This window comes from Nanorana parkeri, unplaced genomic scaffold (assembly GCF_000935625.1).
Source record: "Nanorana parkeri isolate BGI_ZX_2015 unplaced genomic scaffold, ASM93562v1 scaffold2456, whole genome shotgun sequence".
NCBI classification, from domain to species: Eukaryota; Metazoa; Chordata; class Amphibia; order Anura; family Dicroglossidae; genus Nanorana; species Nanorana parkeri.
In genome coordinates this window covers 70,807-90,883 of record NW_017308724.1, presented here as the reverse complement: position 1 = coordinate 90,883, position 20,077 = coordinate 70,807, and the positions used below count along the sequence as shown (strand labels likewise).

At 45.7% G+C, this 20,077-nt stretch overlaps 1 protein-coding gene across 1 annotated transcript in view; it reads right to left on the bottom strand.

The window, feature by feature from the left end:
* The window catches only part of LOC108801713 (contactin-2-like), a 114,339-nt gene that overhangs the window by 47,869 nt on the left and 46,393 nt on the right, over positions 1 to 20,077 (bottom strand). The window contains exon 2 of the mRNA XM_018573616.1: positions 10,620 to 10,678. Within this exon, the coding sequence (XP_018429118.1) occupies positions 10,620 to 10,671 (52 nt within the window). The 5' untranslated portion in view covers positions 10,672 to 10,678. The remainder of the gene's footprint in view (positions 1 to 10,619; positions 10,679 to 20,077) is intronic.

Here is a 20,077-nt window from a genome sequence, read left to right as displayed (position 1 = left end):
ACCTAAAATTGGTGGAGAAAAGATTTAACCAAAAGGGGCGTAGGGGCTTCTTCAGATCCTCAGTCGCTGTCCTCCTCACTTGAGGAAGACTTCTTTATTTATAGGGGTAACACAGGAAGTGCTGGCCACAACAGCCACTACTTCCTCATACATCAATAGAATACAGAGCCAGCCAATGAAACACATGTATACATCTGAATAGACATAGAAAAAGGGGAGGGTATGCTCATACATGTGAAGCACCGTGCACAGTTATCAGCTGCTAGTTCATGTTTCACGTGCACATTTGTTAACAATGGATTTCCCGCCAAAAAACACTTACACAAAGGAAGCAGCATGCTTGCACATGGATGATGCCATCTTTAATCTCCCCTTAACACTGGAGCGAACTTTATCCAGCATTGCTCAGTGAGCAATGCCCAATAAAGTTATTATGATTCGCATTGATGGGAGCTTATCTGCAGGGACAATGCCATACTACTTCCAGCGCGGTGATCAGACGCATCAGAAATACGAACGCACATTCCTTTCAAAAAGGCAGATATGTATCTTAAATAATACTATGTCCTCAAAGTAGATGCATACACGCCAAACCAATAAATCCGCGCACCGCGCAGGGGCCCTAGCCGGCGTCCACACACTCGCTAAGAGAACATTGCTCCATCATGCATATCCACTCCAATGGTTTATTCCCAGTGCCTGAATAATCCGGGTCACGCTCCAATCGAGCGTGACGCAGAAATCCAGACACTGAGAGACATGATGCCAATATTACACTAAAAACACATCCTAGTAAAATTTCCACAACAGTAATCTCCAGTAAACAGATGTGGATTGGCTTCCTTTCTGACTTCAGCAGCTCACCAGTCTTTTTCCACATACCAAGCAAGTGCTCAAAGGGAAGGATGAGTAGTCAGTAAAGATGACAGATTTGTATTAATATAAATATTATTATTCATTATAATAATAAAAACCATAATGCTAGTTTATTTTATATAATTGCTAGTGATCATGTTCGCAATAACTCACATATATGTGGAGTCACACAAGAGGGCTTTCTTCCATGGCACCACATATACAGTATGGGGGGAATTTATCAAGACTGCGGCAGACAAAAACTGGAGAAGTTGCTCATGACAACCAATCAGCTTCTCTGTTCAGTTTGTTCAGTTAAGGTTTGAAAATGAAAGCTAGAAGCTGATTGGCTGTCATGCACAGCTGCTCCACATTTTGTCTGCTCCAGGTTTAATAAATTCCCTTTTATGTATCATGTGTTTGTGCTAGTTGGTCCAGTTTTCCCGATATGAAAAAAATCAAGAGATATGTGATAAAATTTAGCACCAAATGAAGACCCAATTTGTCCTGGATACAGAAGTAGCTGCATTACACTTTTACTAACACATGCCGAAGTTTCAAAACTGGTTTTAGATCTTAAGGTTCCATCATTGTTGGGTTAAATGCTGCCTTTTTGTGCAGTACCTCAGTTGTATTGTCAAATGAACAGACATTCTGGTATTTTAAAGCTTTAGGAAACCTGTGTTAGGCATATAGGGTTACTTTTTTGTTGTCTGTGAATGCAATTAATCTACTGCCAGATGGGGAGAATGACTGGGCTGTACAGAAAAAGCTGACCATACACCTATAGATTTTCTGCAGATTTTCTGTGGTCAGATGGAAAAAACTGCACTGGCTGTCAAAATACCTGAACAATCTGATTGGAAGCAGACATTGTTTAGGTGTTTTGAGAGCCAGCGGGACGACAAGCAAGAAATTCCCCCATCCACACAGTTTAGCATAGATGGAGGAATCTGTTCTACTTTTTCCATCTGACCATAGAAAATCTGCAGAAAATCTATTGGTGTATGGCCATCTTATCACTAGGAAAAGCAAGGGGCATCTGTCACTTGCAATGATTCTGGAGACTCCTCCAGTACATTTGACTCCAGCTCTTCTAGACTGGAGATGTTACAGAGGCAGGGTCAGCATCAAATTGGTTCTCTCTAACCCTTAACCACACAGTACTATTTCTATGTTATTTTCTATGCACACATATTTTCTATGTTTAATGTGCCTCAACAGCGTCCCTACACCCAGTGATCTCAGCAGCCACATAATTTGGAGTATTGCTGTTTAATCTGACCACCATGCTGAAGTGGCAATGTTTCTGGGAGAATTTGTTCTCGTTTCCTCTTATTTTGTTCTTCAAATGTTGGTACTTCTATACATACCCAAAATATTCGGAAGCAAAATACTTCTGTATACATGTACTTTTTGATTCAAAAGTAATATAATAAAGATTTTTGTACCTACCAATGGAATTATAAAACTTTGTGGTACACAAAAGAAGAGATGTGACTTAGTGCAGAGGTCGCCAACTTCTCTAGAGTCCAGTGTCGGCGTGCTTTACACCACTGCATCCCACGCTTTGCATTGCACTTGGTGATGTAAGGCTTGGATGCCGCACTGTTGTTGTGCCAATCTGAATGCCACACGAAGTTTGGAGGTCTGTAGCTATTGACTCTGCAGACAGTTGGCGACTTCTGCGCACTGTGCGCTTCAGCATGCGCTGACCCTGCTCTGTCATTTTACGTGGCCTACCACGTAAAATGACATACCTTCCTTCGTGGCTGAGTTGCTGTTGTTCCCAGTTGCTTCTACTTTGTTATAATCACAGTAACAGGTGACCGCGGAATATTTAGTAGCCAGGAAATGTAACGGAACACCTGAATCCAATGATTTGGAGCGGTGTCCCAATACTTTTCATAATATAGTGTATACAGGCCTCACAATTTCCACTCGCCCCCTCGCAATTGGCGAGTGAAAATTGCAAGGGGGGGGGGGCGAGTGGAATGTCAGTGAGGGGGAGCTCCGCCGGCGGGACCAAGGATGGGACACTAGCGTGACTGCGATCACTCGCTTCTGTTCTCTCTTTTTCTCGGCTGCTGCAGCTACAGAGCGGACGAGAAGAAGAGAGAACTGAAGCGAACGATCACCGCGGCAGTAGTGTCCCATCCAGAGCCGGTTATAGCTCTCTGCGCTCTCTCTCCTCCCGGCCGCTGCACCTTCAGCTCCACGAAGCGGGCACTCAAAGAGGTGGCTCTGATCACACCTGTTATCGCTCCCTCTCTCTCCTTCCAGCCTCTCTGAAGCTGCAGCGGTCGGGAGGAGAGAGAGGGAACGCTGACAGGAGCGATCAGAGCCGCCTCTCTGAGTGCCCGCTTCGTGGAGCTGAAGCTGCAGCGGCCGGGAGAAGAGAGAGGGATCGCTCAGCAGTGTGAATGTGATCAAAGCATTATTAAAGAGCCCCCCCTCCCAGTCCACATCTTTTGGACGTTATTAATCTGAGTTGACCCACTTAGTATGCCCGTCGCTTGCGGCCATATTGAGTGGGGCACTCATATTAATAAGGTGCTGCATTAGTCTGACCCAGGGGCGGACTAGGCCCCGGGGGCAGGGTGGCAATTTCCCCCCGGGCCTCTCTGATACCTTTGCAAACGCCAAGCACTTCATCTCTCCCCTCTCGGCCGCAGCAGCAGAGCGACCAAGAGGGGAGAGATTAAATGCTCACGGCGGCAATGGGGGACGTTTGCAAAGGTATCAGAGAGGCTTGGAGGGCAATTACCACCCTGCCTCCGGGCCCAGTCTTCAGAGAACACGTCTCCACTTCTCTAGAGTCCAGTGTCGGCGTGCTTTACACCACTGCATCCCACGCTTTGCATTGCACTTGGTGATGTAAGGCTTGGATGCCGCACTGTTGTTGTGCCAATCTGAATGCCACACGAAGTTTGGAGGTCTGTAGCTATTGACTCTGCAGACAGTTGGCGACTTCTGCGCACTGTGCGCTTCAGCATGCGCTGACCCTGCTCTGTCATTTTACGTGGCCTACCACGTAAAATGACATACCTTCCTTCGTGGCTGAGTTGCTGTTGTTCCCAGTTGCTTCTACTTTGTTATAATCACAGTAACAGGTGACCGCGGAATATTTAGTAGCCAGGAAATGTAACGGAACACCTGAATCCAATGATTTGGAGCGGTGTCCCAATACTTTTCATAATATAGTGTATACAGGCCTCACAATTTCCACTCGCCCCCTCGCAATTGGCGAGTGAAAATTGCAAGGGGGGGGGGGCGAGTGGAATGTCAGTGAGGGGGAGCTCCGCCGGCGGGACCAAGGATGGGACACTAGCGTGACTGCGATCACTCGCTTCTGTTCTCTCTTTTTCTCGGCTGCTGCAGCTACAGAGCGGACGAGAAGAAGAGAGAACTGAAGCGAACGATCACCGCGGCAGTAGTGTCCCATCCAGAGCCGGTTATAGCTCTCTGCGCTCTCTCTCCTCCCGGCCGCTGCACCTTCAGCTCCACGAAGCGGGCACTCAAAGAGGTGGCTCTGATCACACCTGTTATCGCTCCCTCTCTCTCCTTCCAGCCTCTCTGAAGCTGCAGCGGTCGGGAGGAGAGAGAGGGAACGCTGACAGGAGCGATCAGAGCCGCCTCTCTGAGTGCCCGCTTCGTGGAGCTGAAGCTGCAGCGGCCGGGAGAAGAGAGAGGGATCGCTCAGCAGTGTGAATGTGATCAAAGCATTATTAAAGAGCCCCCCCTCCCAGTCCACATCTTTTGGACGTTATTAATCTGAGTTGACCCACTTAGTATGCCCGTCGCTTGCGGCCATATTGAGTGGGGCACTCATATTAATAAGGTGCTGCATTAGTCTGACCCAGGGGCGGACTAGGCCCCGGGGGCAGGGTGGCAATTTCCCCCCGGGCCTCTCTGATACCTTTGCAAACGCCAAGCACTTCATCTCTCCCCTCTCGGCTGCAGCAGCAGAGCGACCAAGAGGGGAGAGATTAAATGCTCACGGCGGCAATGGGGGACGTTTGCAAAGGTATCAGAGAGGCTTGGAGGGCAATTGCCACCCTGCCTCCGGGCCCAGTCTGCCCCTGGATTAGTCTGGGTCAGACTAATCCAGCACCTTATTAATCTTAGTGCTCCACTCAATATGACCTCAAGCAACGGGCAAACTGAGTGGGGCAACTCAGATTAATAAGTCCGAAAGCTGTGGACTGGGAGGGGACTCTTTAAGACTGCTGTGACTTTAAGACTGCGGTGGCGGGGAGAAGAGAACAAGAAGCTGGACTGCTATCGTCTGTGCCCGCTTCGATTGGGCTCCTTGGCGGCCACAGCAGTTTCCTCCGCCCACCTCAGCTGCCAATGGTGGGAGAGGAAGACTGCCGAACTGCAGTTGGCCGGCTTCTGCTGCACGGGAGAGAGAGCACCTGGAGCTGGCTGGACATGTAGGAAGCCTCGCTGCTCCCCCACCATCACCAGAAGAAGAAGAGGTCAAAGCAACTGTAAGTCCCTGTACTTTCTTTGTGACCTCTGCAATGCGTTACATACTGACCACTGACCTCTGTACTGTGCGTCACACCCTGACCTCTGTACTGTGCGTCACACCCTGACTTCTGTACTGTGTGTCACACACTTACCTCTGTAGTGTGTGTCACACCCTGACCTCTGCACTATCTTCCCCCACACTGAGCCACTATTACCTGGCTTCTCCCACTTCATCCATGTTCCACAGCCTGCTCAGTCCGGGTACTGACGAGATGCCCCACCTCCTGCAGAGCCCACACTGTACTGAGAGCCGCGCATTCCTTGTGACAGCCGCTGTTTGAGTCAGTGAGAGGCAGCCCCGGAGCCTCCGTGCCCATTCAATGAAAGCCCAGCCTGCACGGCATCAGAGGAGCCCCGGGGACCACCAACATTTTCTCTTGGACCACTGCCACCGGTTGGCGACTGCTGACTTAGTGCATACACACCAGAAAAAAAATATTTACTAACATAGATGTTTTTCAAAAACAGCAATTAAAAAAGAAGTGACTTATATAAGAGAACACATTCTCTTTCATAATTCTCTTTTCACATTCTGGAGTGTTGTTTTGCTTGGTTAACACCTGGTTTAAACTTTTGTTAAAAGAGAACTATGACAAGTGGCGGGACTACCACCATAGCGACCAATGCGGTTGCTATGGGGCCCGCGGAACTGGGGGGCTAGGATCCCCGCTGCTCTCCTCCGCTTGTATGGGCTGAGGCAACGGGTATCCGGAAAAAAAATGGACGGCGGAGGAGCCGCTGCTGTCCTGAAACTGACAGGAGGACAGCGGCTCCGCTCTCCTCCCCGCCTGCCGCTCTATCATCGTGATTGAGCAGCAGGCGGGGAGGAGAGCGGAGCCGCTGTCCTCCTGTCAGTTTCAGGATGACAGCGACTGTGTGCGAGGTTGAGCGGAGGATCGGTAAGTATCATTGATATTTACCGATTCTCCGTGTGCAGCACAAACACTGGAGTGATCGTCAGTGTTTGTAAATAACTGGGGACACATAGTACTATGTGTCCCCAGTAAAATATCTTAGTAAATATCTTACTATCTGCAGTTTGTGAATGATTGGGAAGACTGTACTGAGTGCTTCCCATTCACTGAGACCTGAGGCTGCAGAGAAAGAGATTGAGGACTCTGTGTCCTCAATGTTTTTTTCTATTTTAAAAGGGAAATGTCGGGGGTCTGTTTAGACCCCTAATATTTCCCCGAAGCCCCACCAACAGTAAAATAATAATAAATAAGAATTAAAAAATAAATTAAAAAGGTGTAAATAATAAAAAAAAGCACAAACCCCCCTCCCCCACACACACCTAACATACACGTGCACCATATTGTGGTGAACGCCAGGCAAATGCGCTGCAGTGCGTTGTTAGAACGCATTGCAGTGCATGATTTCTTTCTTTTGTAAAAAAGCATTAATTTAACTGTGGCAGCGCATGACAAAGCTTTGTGACGCATTGCCGTGCGTTGTGATACCTTGTGTTGTAATTAAATATACGCCTGTATCATTTTATCACAACACAAACACCAACACAGCTCAGAAACCATTTATAACATAAATCCCTTATTTACAGTTTAGCGCTCCTTCATAACCCCCTTTCCTCAGCTTGGTTGGTGTGGCAGTATTAAAGTAAAGTGTTAGGCCTCATTCAGGCGCCATTCACAATAGGGCGGAAGCGTTTCACCATGGTTTCCGCAGCATTTTTGGCTGTTTTTAGTTGCGCTTCAGCACTGAAACGCAATTAAAAACGCTCAAAAACGTGCTGATCAGCGCATTTCTATTAAAATGGGGGCAGGGGTTTCGTTGGGGGGGGCCCTTACAACATTTTGCTATGGGGCCCTGGGATTTCTAGTTACGCCCCTGACTATGGCCCAACTTTTTTGGCCTTAGTTCTCTTTTTGGTCACAAGAGGACATATACTCAGCATATGGCGAGCTACTGCCCACTATATGCTGACAACGCAGAGCCACGCTGCAGCCGGGATAGATCTCAACAATACTGTTGAGATCCACCCTGCCACCTGATTGACAGCTGGCTCTGCCTCACTAGAGCTAGAGCCAGCTGTGCCCGGCCCCTCCCCTGTCTAATCCTCCAGTCAGCGCTAGAGGATCGGAGGGGGGGAACGCATCCCTGCAGGGAGAGGATCCGGAAGGGGGGGGATCCCTGTGGGGGGTAGCAAAAATACACATATTAAGTAAAACATCATGTACAATATCCACCAAATCAACGCAAACCGGGAACAAATAAATCTAGTTGTATCTATGACTTAATAACGAGGTGTAAAGTCAGTGTGTTTTGCAAACATATAACACACAATATCTCCGAAAACAAAGCGGCACAAACGTTTATTTTTGCGGCACAAACCAGCACAAACGCGGCACAAACGAATGGTGTGTTTGTTTTTAAAATTCAGCAACATGGGGTGCAAAGTGGGCGGGGTTTTAGCAACTATAACGCACCATATCTCAGAAACCAAAGCGGCACAAACGTTTATTTTTGCGGCACAAGCCAGCACAAACACGGCACAAACGAATGGCGTGTTTGTTTTTTAAATTCAGCAACATGGGGTGCAAAGTGGGCGGTGTTACAGCAACCATAACTCACAATATCTCTGAAACCAAAGCGGCACAAACGTTTATTTTTGCGGCACAAACCAGCACAAACGCGGCACAAACGAATGGCGTCTTTGTTTTTAAAATTCAGCAACATGGGGTGCAAAGAGGGCGTGGCTTGCATTAAATTGAATGTTTAATATCTCAGAAACCGAACCGGCACAAACGCTGGTTTTTGCGGCACAAACCAGCACAAACGAATGGTATATTTTTATTCAGGTTTTACAAACATGGGGTGCCAACTTCACACAGCTTAGATCTGTTGGTTTCTCACTGCAGCTGTCAGGTATTGGGTTAAGAAGGGGTGGTATCCACAAGCGCGAATACTCATAGTCTTATAACATATAGAAGGCTGTTGGAATAATATTCCTTTTGACTATTCAGACTACAATTGTTTTAATAATGACTTAACCCTTCCAAAGACCTCAAAAGCACATGGCAGGAAAATCACTCAGATTTTCTCACTGCAATATGGAACGCGGGGAGAATTAGGCAAATCACTGGCAGCAGATTTGAAAAAGTGAACCTGTGCCCACATCAAGCACACTAAAGTATTTCAATATTCTGAACAAGCAGTAAAAGCACTTTACAACAAACCCTCATTCATTTCTGATTTTATAGGTATTGTGGATATATTATTTTCAAAGTTTACAGCGCAGGCACAGGTTTTTTTTTTTCCTGTGAGGACAGACCTTGACAGGCTAGCCAGCAGGTCTTTTTAATCAGTTAGAAACTAACGGAAACCTGACTTTAGAGTCTTTGTTGTGATCTTTGTAATAAATCACTTCACTTTAAACGCAGCTACAGGGGGCAGGGATGGCTTGTTTAAAAGCGCTGCTTGTTGAGAATATGTAAATAGTTTAATGTCCATGGTCTAGGCACTGGTGCACTTTAAAGAAACTCTTGCTAACACCTAGACCTACTTATACTAACCATTCTGGGTACCCTAGTGCTCTGTTCTCCATTCCGTCAAACCCTATGCAATCCCCATGTCGGATGGTTTCAGGGATTATAGTGGGTTAATGATGTTACCGCCCCCTTCCTCACATAAAAGTGTCCAGGTCTAGTGATTGGCCACTCAGGCACCACTGAATGCTGGAATGCTCCCCTATACTTTGTTGCACCAGATATCTGTGATAACTCCAACAGAGCAACAATATGTTAGCGAAGAACAAGAAGGTGAACATGCTAGGTCAAGGAATGGACTAGTAAGGTGTTGTCAGTTTTTTCTATTCAATGCAAAGTGACAGATTATCATTAACCATGACTTTCCTGTTGCATACAAGAAAAGCTGAGTATTGCATGTGATATTTTATTTACACTAACAGTTCATTTTCTAGGACAAGCTTTTGGTCAAAGCAAGAAAGGGTTTACAAAATACAAATTCTACCTGTTGTTTTTTGTTTTCTCAAAAGTCCTGATCCAGACATAGAATGAGTTACTATATACCAGTTATTAATGAATAGGAAGTGATCTACATCACTTCCTATTCATTCACAATTGTGTACATAGTAACTCATATTATATACACAAGTTATGAATTGACAGGAGCACTATAGAGGACACTTTGTTCTCGATCTCTTTTTCTGTTTTAAAAGGAAATATCAGGGACACCTGATATTTTACTGAAGCCCCCAGCAGTAAAGTTAAATATATATATCTATAGATATAGATATAGATAGATATAGATATATAGATATATATATCTATATCTATAGATATAGATATATATATCTATATATATATATATAATGAAAACAAATAAACAAAAATTAAATCTAAAAAATGTAAATGTTTTGAAAAAAAATTAAATAAAAAGTAAAATATTTTTAAAAGGTTAGAATTTTATTTTTTTCGGTTTCAAGCTGACATTTTTTTTAGTTTCGGTTTCAAAATGTCATTTCGGTGCACCTCTACTTCATACTTTTCAACACTCCATAGCAAACCACAGTTGTTAGCAAATTCAGTACATGCAAACTGTAGCCTGTACGCAAACCTGCATGCATCACAGTTACATTGTAAATACTGCAAGTAAACTATTTGGTTAAAGTGTTAAATATAACCTTTTGTAAATATGCCTTTTTGGGTGTTTTATCCTTGTTTTATCCTTTATTCCACCTGTATCAAACCACCGTCCACCTGGTATGGATCTATCTTCATTTTAATGTAGTGCCTGATACTGTCAAGAAGGATTGTTATTTAACGAGAAACTCCATTTGCATAAACCAGAGTATTGTGAAATTATGAAATTCAGTTACTTTGGTGACATTTTATTAGCACAGCCATTTCAGCTTGTTGTGGTTGCTAAATGGCATTTGTGTTCTTCATATAATTGCATAATAATGTTTACACTTGTTCCCTTCATGAGCATGTGTCTGCTTTTTGTGTTTTATCTATTTTAATATTATTAATTATAATTTAATTATTTCTTTTAAAGAAGAATTTGATGAACAAATAAACCTTGTAGTACAGGAGGATCGGGTGAACATAAATGGAATGATGGCAAAATAATATAAATCAAGTTATACTGAGAAAATGAAGAATGAAGTGGTAGTTTTTTTTTAAAGTGGTGAAAAATATGAAATCCAATGAAACAAAACAAACAGTATTGGTAGTGGGGATGCTACTTACCAGCATAGGAGAAAAAAAGGAAACACAAGAAGAAAGCAGAAGACTGCAGCATGGTGATTCTGAACAGAGAGGAAACAGAGTTGGTAAATTCAGAGGAGGAAGGGAAAATACAAGTAAGAAGAAAAATCACATCTAACCAAACACAGATTTATTAAGATGTTTGACAGTACAACAGTCCATGAATGGACAAAGGGCCGGACTGGCCATAGGGCAAACCGGGCACTTGCCTGGTGGGCCAGGCCGGACTGAACACAATCGATTTAAATTGTGTCCGGGCCGGTCCGCTATGCCTGATGGCCGGCTCTGAGCCGAGCCGACGTTACCGCACAAGCGGCCGCTAGAGGGCGCTGGTGGGGGAGGACTAAAAAACACCTCCTCACCCTGCTTTCTAGAGATGTCCAGTTCATGAACGAATCGTTCTTTTGAATCGATTCTATTCACTGAGCTGAGTGAGCTGATCCCTTTGCAGCAGCTCAGTGTGACGTATAGCAGAGACTCTAGCTAGCTAGCTTGTAATATGCCCCTAGAGTGAAAGCCAGGCTTCTGCCAGCCCCTCCCCTCCCAGCCCACACCTGCAACCAATCACATCCGAGTCACAGTACACAGAGTCTAATCATATGAGTTGGCTGAGTCTAAGAATCTAAAGAATCTACTAGTTAAAATAATCGAATGAGTTTACTTAGTTAGTAGACTAATTTGATTCTTTAACTCAGTAAACTCTTTTCGATTCTTTGAGTTAAAGGGGTTGATTTAATAACCTTATAAACATGCCACAAACAAGTATACACCTCTGTAGTGTGTTCCCTCCCAGCATGATCTATTGGTGGAATCTAGACACCTTTGTAGTGTGTACACACCCAGCAGGTGTGTTGTGCAAAGCCCTGCATGAATTGCAAGGTGATGTTGTGTAAATTAGCTCTACATTGTGTTGCTTGCGTTGATGAATGCAGGAATGTAAATGCATGAGCTAACCATTTTTGTCTAAACTGTGAAGCAGCATTATATATGCATCATGTGCATGATTTTTCCATATATGGCATTAGTGGAAATATGCTTTTAGAGACTTTTTGGTTGATAAATACGTTTTGCTGTGTAAAAATCACACGCAGCTAGTGCGTGCGTGTGTTTAGGTTAGTAAATCACCCCCAAAGAGTCCCCACCAGTAGAACAATACACGGAATCAATGAGCAGATCACCCCTGAATACTTGGATTTGTTTAGTTCTGACAACCATGACCTCTACAGTGGGGCAGATAATTGCACATTTACAAAAAAAATAAAAATATATGTTTTTTAAATAAACAGTTTTTGGTTAAGTTTGTATTTATTTTATTATTTTTCACTTAACATATTTTTTCTCTTAAATGTATTAATAACGTTAGGATCAATGTTCCCCAGGAGCTGCCTGACACCCTTCTCTGAATCAGAGTCCTCTATGAAGGTTCAGACAGCTCCTGAGCTTCGGTTCACTTGCTTGTCAGCCAACTCAGCAAGGGAATCGAAGATTCGATTCATGAATCGGTTCTTTTGAATGAACTGATTCAAATGAACTTCCGAACTTCCCATCTCTACTGCTTTCTCTGCTCTGTGGTCTCCCCGGAGCTTGCTGCAGGAAGCACTATCCGGGCCGAGATATTAGAATATGAATGGGACACGGTAATTTGCATATCAATGAATGACCCATTCATATGTAAATATCGCGGCTAATTCATATGCAAATAAATGCCGCCGGCCTGCCCCCCCTGCTGCTAGAGAAGAAAAAACTGCCTTATGACTGCAAGAACAAGGTAAGTTTAAGCATGTGTATGGTGTATACCTTTGTCACATTGGCGGTCATTGTGAATACTTTCGTTACATTGGCGGTCAGTGCAAATACTTTCGTTACATTGGCGGTCCTTGTGAACACTTTCGTTACATTGGCGGTCAGTGCGAATACTTTTGTTACATTGGTGGTCATTGTGAACAGTTTCGTTACATTGTCGGTCATTGTGAATACTTTAGTTACACTGGCGGTCATTGTGAACACTTTCGTTACATTGGTGGCCATTGTGAATACTTTTGTTTAGGGATGTGCCAATACTAGTATCGATATCGGTGCCGATACCGAGTATTTGGGTGAGTACTTGTACTCGCCCAAATGCTCCGATGCATAGCACGAGTACTTCCGGTATCAGGAAGCCGGGCAGTGCGTCATTACACGCTGCCCGGTTTCCTGATTGGCCGGGAAGCCGCTCCATACTGTCTCGTGACGCGTTGCCTGGCTTCCTGATCGGGAAGATGGCCAATCAGGAAGCCGGGCATCGAGTAATGACGCAGCGCCCGGAATTCTGATTGGCCGGGAAGCTGGCTTCATGCTTCCTCGTCATCTCATGATGGGTACCGAAGGAAAGCCGCGTTCTGGCTGGAGAGGCCCCGGGGGTGACAGGCTGGACAAGAGGGGACAGACTTTCTTTACACGTTGCCCGGCTTCCAGGCTAATCAGGAAGCCAGGTGGCGAGTCATTACACACCACCTGGCTTCCTGAATGGGACTTCCGTTACTCGGTAATTGGTATCGGCGAGTACAGTAAAAAAATTATCGGTACTCGGTACCAAAATACTGGTATCGGTGCATGCCTAATGTAAATGCCTGCACACCGCATGTAAAGATACGTGATATGTTTACATTCGGTTTGGAATCAATCACTCTCCCTGGACGCACCGATTGTGCATCCAGGGAGAGTATTTTTTAACCGCATGTAATCATATCACATATCATTACATGTGGTGTTACGGTGTGCAGGCGTTTACATGGAGCTGCTGTCACCTGATCATTAACTTGAATAGGTGACAGCGGCCGCTTGTAAACACCAGATTAGGGATTTCTGCTGCAGTAAAACGCAAGTTTCTGATGCAGGAATCCCTAATCGCACCTAAACCTACAGATGTGAATAGTATTATTGTGAGTGTGTATTAGTGTCTGTAGTACTTAAACTGGATATAGTTACATTTTATTTGAAATGTGGCAAGCGGCCCCCAAGAGAGAAAAACATTTGTTGAGTGGCCCCAGAGGCGGAGGGCGAAGACAGAGGAGGCAGGGAGCAGAGACACCGACAGAGGAGGCGTCGTGCTAGCTCCAGTCGGGTGGCGAAGATGACAAGGAGGCCGTGTCTGGCGTCGAGGATGAAGAGGCCATCCAGTCGGGTGCCGAGGACAAGGATGCCATGTTCCAAAGAGGTCAGGCCGTGCAAGATAAGAGGACTGTGCTGGCAGAGCCCAACATAGATTCTGCACAGCCCACCAAAGAGTCTCAGGTGTGTCGTGCAATACTCTTTGGTGGGCTCTGCAGGATCCATAGGGGGCTCTGCAGCCTGCAAAGCCCACCACAGATCCTGCAGAGCCCCCCTGAGATCGTGTAGGGTCTCAGGGGGCTCTGCAGGATCTGTGGTGCTTTCCTGGGTCTCAAGGAGGGCTTTACACCACTGGCGGGGACATCAGCACAGACACTGCACTGCCACGATCCTCTCTGCAGCTCATCAGGCGGAGAAAAGCTCTATCGAAGTTTTATCGAAAGTTCCAACTTTTGAGATCTCCAATGACCTGACTTCAGTAAGGGGCTCTGAGACCAGAAACTCCCCTCACCGCTGGCCTCTGCACTGTAAGTCACACCGCTGACCTCTGCATTCTGCATCACGCCCTGACCTCTGCATTGTAGATCACACCGCTGACCTCTGCATTGTAGATCACACCACTGAACTCTGAACTGTAGGTCACACCGTTGACCTCTGCACTCTGCATCACACCTCTGACCTCTTCACTGTAAATCACACCGCTGACAGCTGGCAGGTTGTTACGGACAAGCCGATTGGCTGAAGGTGCTGTCAATCATCTGACTGCACTCAGCTCACACACTGCACGCAAAGCTCCGTGCCGGATAGCTTTGCTTCGCTCTGACGGCTTCGCGTGCAGTGTGTCACGGCCTTTAATCACACCACTGAGCTCTGCACTCTGCATCAACTGCTGACTTTTGTGTCACACCGGTGACCTCTGCACTCTGCGTCACCCCGCTGAACTCTGCACAGTGCATCACAATGCTGCACTCTGCAGCAAACCACTGACCTCTGCACTATAAGTCACACCTCTGCCCTCTGCGTCACACTGCTGTACTCTGCATCACACAGCTGACATCTGTACTCTGCATTACACCACTGACCTCTGCGTTACAAGTGAGCTCTGGAACTCTGGAAATTTAATTTTTCAAATTGATTCAGTTGTGTTAGGTCCTGCGCAGCAGCCTTCTGGGAACAACGCGGCGCCTTCTTACAGGGCTTCCGCCGGCTGCCTATCTTCCCCTCCTGAGAACCTCTGGCCAAGATTTCAGGCTGGTACCCCGGAGCAGAGTGGCAGCACAGAGTATGTACCAAATTCATATACTATTATTCTGCATTGCTGTAAAATGTATGGCTCGGATTTTTAGTCCTCTATAGCTGATGGTATTCTGCATTAGAGTTTAAGCTCCTCTGTACAGAGGCTGATGTGACTTCTCTGTATAGCACTGTGGTATATGTCAGAGCTATATAAATGTATAATAATAGTATATTACTGTGGGGGGGGGGACATTAGAGTGTAAGCTCCTCTGTACAGAGACTGATGTGACTGGCTCAGTGTTATCTGTACAGCACTGCGGTATATGTCAGAGCTTTATAAATGTATAATAATAGTGTGTGACTGTGCAGGGGACATTAGAGTGTAAGCTACTTTAGTGCAGAGAATGCCAGGGGGGTTGGGGGGCCAGTGAGATCCGATTCTCTATAGCAATATGTCTGTGAAGGTTCTCATTCATCCAGGTTATGGTATAGCTGTAAAAAATAAGTCAAGGCGATTGGACTTTCTGTATTTCTCTTGAAGATGTTTCACTGGCCATCCAACCAGCTTTCTCAATTCAGAAATTTCTGAATTGAGAAAGCTGGTTGGATGACAAGTGAAACGTCTTCAAGAAAAATACAGATGTTCCTCACTTACCGACCTGTTTTGCGACCACTCGCACTTACGACGGACCGCCGATCGACCTCCGACCTTCCGCGTCAGCGTCAGTGCGACGGGTCGCCGGCGGAAGTGACATCCCCCGATCTTCACTGCAGGTCTCGGTAAGTATTTCCATTGCCGGATGTACAGTACACTGTTCGGTACTGTACATCGGCAACGCTATACAGTACTGTACTAATGCAGTATAGTACTGTATAGAGTTCCTCACTTAACGACCAATCCGTTTAACGACCTGGTCGTAGGAACGGAACTCGGTCGTTAAGTGAGGAATACCTGTACAACAAGTCCAGTTGCTGTGACTTATATTTTACAAATATTCTCTATAGCAAGCTTCCTATATTGTTGCAAGGTTTGTGTATTGGTTGTAGGAAGGTTTGTGTGACAGCTGTAGCCCTCCGGTACTTACTAGTGGCCGGCCCTGCCCCTCGATTGCGCTTCTGTGTTTGGCTCCGCCCCCTGTTGTGAGGGGTGGGGCCTGTCAGTGGCCACATGATTGGGCTGCTCAGTCTAAAATGCCAGGGACTATTTTTGGTCCCAGTCCGGCCCTGAATGGACACATTAGAATGTAAGTTCGTGCAGACAAGTTATCCCAACATCTTTTTTCACTACCTACATTGTAAAAAAAAAAAAAAAAACCTTTACTGCAAATTGCCTGACCTGTATACTGGCTACTATAATTACCTGGTAGCCAGTCTGGCTTTATTTTGTTGCATAATACCATCATGGTGACATGTTTAAATAGGCACTCCCGTCAAATAAAATCTTAACCCTTACAGTGGGGCTACTCCTGCACAGCAAGGTTAAAGGAGAACTATGAGGTGAGTGCTTTTCACTCACCTCATAGTTCTAGCCGACCTGTGACAATGAGACTGTCACAGGTCGGCTCAGTAGATCGGGAGGTGAGCGAACACATACCGGCGTTCGCTCACCTCTCGATCCTGTCACGGCTCTCTGCCGTGACAGGGGGAGGGGCTGGATTCCCCTCTCCCCGCTCCGATCTGCCAGCGCTGACTGGCGGAACGGACGGGGGAGGGGGCGGGTACAGCTGGCTCTGCCTCTAGATAGGCAGAGCCAGCTGTCACTCACGCAGCTGGGCGGATCCAGACATAATTGTCGGGATCCACTTCAGCTGCGGCTTCTCAGTATACCGCGAGCTGTAGCTCACGGTATACTGCGGCGTCTCAGTATACCGCGAGCTGTAGCTCGTAGTATACTGAGCTTAGGGTGACGAAAGGACGCTAGTTTGTGTCCTCCTGTTACCCTAAGGAGAACTATGGGGAAAAGCCTTAACACCATAGTTCTCCTTTAAGTGCTCATTTTGTCTAGGGAGCTAAAATAACAAAGTTATACTGACCCGACCCACGATAGCAGGCTGCTCCCTCCAGCCTTTCTCCTCCTCTGCTGCAGTGATGGTATGTCGCTCAGCATCCTGTATAGGACATGATGATTCACAGGACCTTAGACCACCAGTGGAGGGGGAGCGAGGTGGAAGGCCCTGTCTAGCAGGCAGCCGGGATCACAGTTCGGGTGAGTATATTCTTGTTATGTTAGCTCCCTAGGCAAAATGAGCACTTAACCCTTGCAGAACGGGGGTAGGCCCACTGCAAAGGCTAATTTAAAGAGTTCTTCTTTAAAGCACAAAAATGCCTGGTGAAATGTATATGCAGACTTAAATGAGAGGGAGATGAGAGGACCAGTGGCGTAACCAGAGTTCTGGGCGCCCGGGGCAGAATTTTTTTTCCGCCCCCTCCCCCCCATTATATAAACAACCACTGGAACTGTACCCTGCACCTCCCCCCCACGCACACATGTTTTTATTTTAATTTTTCAAATTTTTATATTTTATTTTTTTGAAACTTTTTCATTTTTTTAAATCAATTTTATTTATTAAATTTTTTATTAAATATTTTTATTTTTTACTTTACTTTTTAGGAGGCTGCAAGAGGAGAGCCCAGCCTCCTGTGACAGCGCTGGCTGTCTCCGCCCCCACACCGCTCTGCTGCACTGTGATAGGCGGCCGAGCGGTGTGGGAGGAAAGACACCGGCCGCTCACAGCGCTCGTCCCGCAGCGCTCGGCCGGCTGTCATTTTCTCTCTGATTCCTTTCATCCCCGTTGGGCACTGCTCTGTGTCCCAGCGGGGATGAAAGGAATCACGGCCGCGCCGACAAAACGGCAGGAAAATGTCACTTTCGGCATTTAGCCGAAAGTGCCATTTTCGGCCGGCGCGCCCCCTTCACTTTTCGCCCGGGGCCCGCGCCCCTGCTGCACCCCCGGTTGTTACGCCACTGGAGAGGACTCATGCCATTTTGGTGAACATTAGTTAATGAACTTGTCTGACACATAGAGGCTGATCAATTTGAACTATATGATGAATTTAACTATAGGGGAGGTCGCATGTTATGTTGGGGCTATCACTAGGCACCGTATTGTTTTTGTATATTTATGCATAAGTTGTTTTTAATTAACTTTCATTTTTTAAACCTTTTTTTTACTTAAATATTTTGCTAACACATAGGGGACTGCACAGTCGAAGTGACAGGTATTCTTTAGAAAGACATTAGGAGTCTATTAGACCCTTGATGTCACCTCTGCACACTATTGAAGCTAATAAAGCTACAGTATCCAGGGAAGGATGGCTTTTAACTGGAAGTGACAAAAAGCATGTCACTTCCGCCTTCATTCACTGCAGAAGCAATCAGCGAATTGACGATTAAAGCAAATCTTCGTCAGGATCCATGGGTTTACGTGTTTCACCCAGGGGCGTCCCCAGGCATGGTGTCACCCGGAGCGCCCACCGGGTGACACCCTGCTGAGACGTCATCATGCATGGGTAATGATGTAATTCACGCTTACCTGCCAGGTGGCCATCTTGGGAAAAGTTATGCCGTCAGGTCCCCTCTTCTCTCGTGCAACTGTCGTATTCTCGGTCCATGACCGAGTGCCCGACTTTTCAGAGGAGTTGACGCCACAATTTTCAGTCATTTGGTGTCACCCCATCTAATGGTGTCATCCGGCTGCATCCCCCACACCCCCCTGATGATGCGACTGGTTTCACCATATTACAGGGCTTCTGCTGTGAGACATCAGTATCCACATTTTCCTGTTATTGTTGTTAGTATTCAAATCCTCCTGTAGTGGCAGCATGGTACCAACATGGCCACAAACAGATGAACTAGTGTGTATGTTAAGGCAACATAAAAACAAAATCTATAGAAGCGTGAGGGAAATATTAAGGTATTGGTACTATATCAATGAATCCCCAACTGGATGTAACTATAATTTGGGAGACCTCAAAAATAGTAAATTCCCTCCACACTGAGATAATCCAGTTGAGGAAGGATAGAAATATATCCTAATTATACACACAATTTACAAAATCTTTAGTTATTATTGCACACATATAGTAACACATATAAACAGGTAAAATTCCTCCTACCATGGTAATTTATGTTTAGATTTAAAAGTGACACTTTTTTATATCCTATATCTGTAACTTTATAGCACTCCAGGTCTCTATTAAAGTCCATTTATAATTGTGTCATGTAACTTTTTCCTGGACATAGGGACCACAATATAAACATAAGCAGCTGTAGGTTCTAATAGTGATAATCCACAGGAATATATTGATAGTGAACTGGATCCTGTTAATTTATGCACCTTTATAGCCTCTTGCGTGTAACTCAAACTTCATCCTTAAACTAATGGATTATCTTGTGGATATCCATCTAGTTTATCATGGGTTTATATCCCTGTATAAAACCATTGCCCCTATGGTCATCCCTACTGTATAATAAGGCAGCTATACACATCTCTCTGTCCAGCTCTTAGCAACCTGGGACGTTCTGGGAGCTGAGCGGGATGCCGGCCAGAGCATCCCAGGTTGCTAAGAAACTGCAGAGGGTGGTGTCACCTACACCACACTCCCCCCTCAGGCGGCAAAAAGGCTAGGGACACCCCTGCCTGAACCTTAACCTTGCTATCTATATACACTGAGTTGCCAGATTATTATGACCACCTGACGTTTGTAGGCAAATTAGCTATAATTTGGTGCTGAAGTTGCTAGAGGGCCAGACCATTATAAATAGGGAAGCAGGTTGTTTACCACGACAGTAGAAGTGATTTTTTTTCTGAAGATTTGGGTAAACAACGCAATTTAATAGCCTTTGAACGTGGGATGATTGTTGGCGCTCGGAGCCATGGAGCGAGTATCAGCAAAACAGCAAAATTTGTTAAATGTTCAAGAGCAGCTGTTGTTAAAGTGTTTAAAGACTGGACTGTCAGCCGAAAATCTGGGTCTGAACGTGCGAATTGTGGCCTCAGCGACTAGTCAATGTTAGGGCAGAACGGAGAGTGGCAAGACTGGTACAAGACTACAGAAGGGCAACAGTGCAGTGTCAGATTCCTCGCATCACCTTTCAACATCTCGTGGAGTCA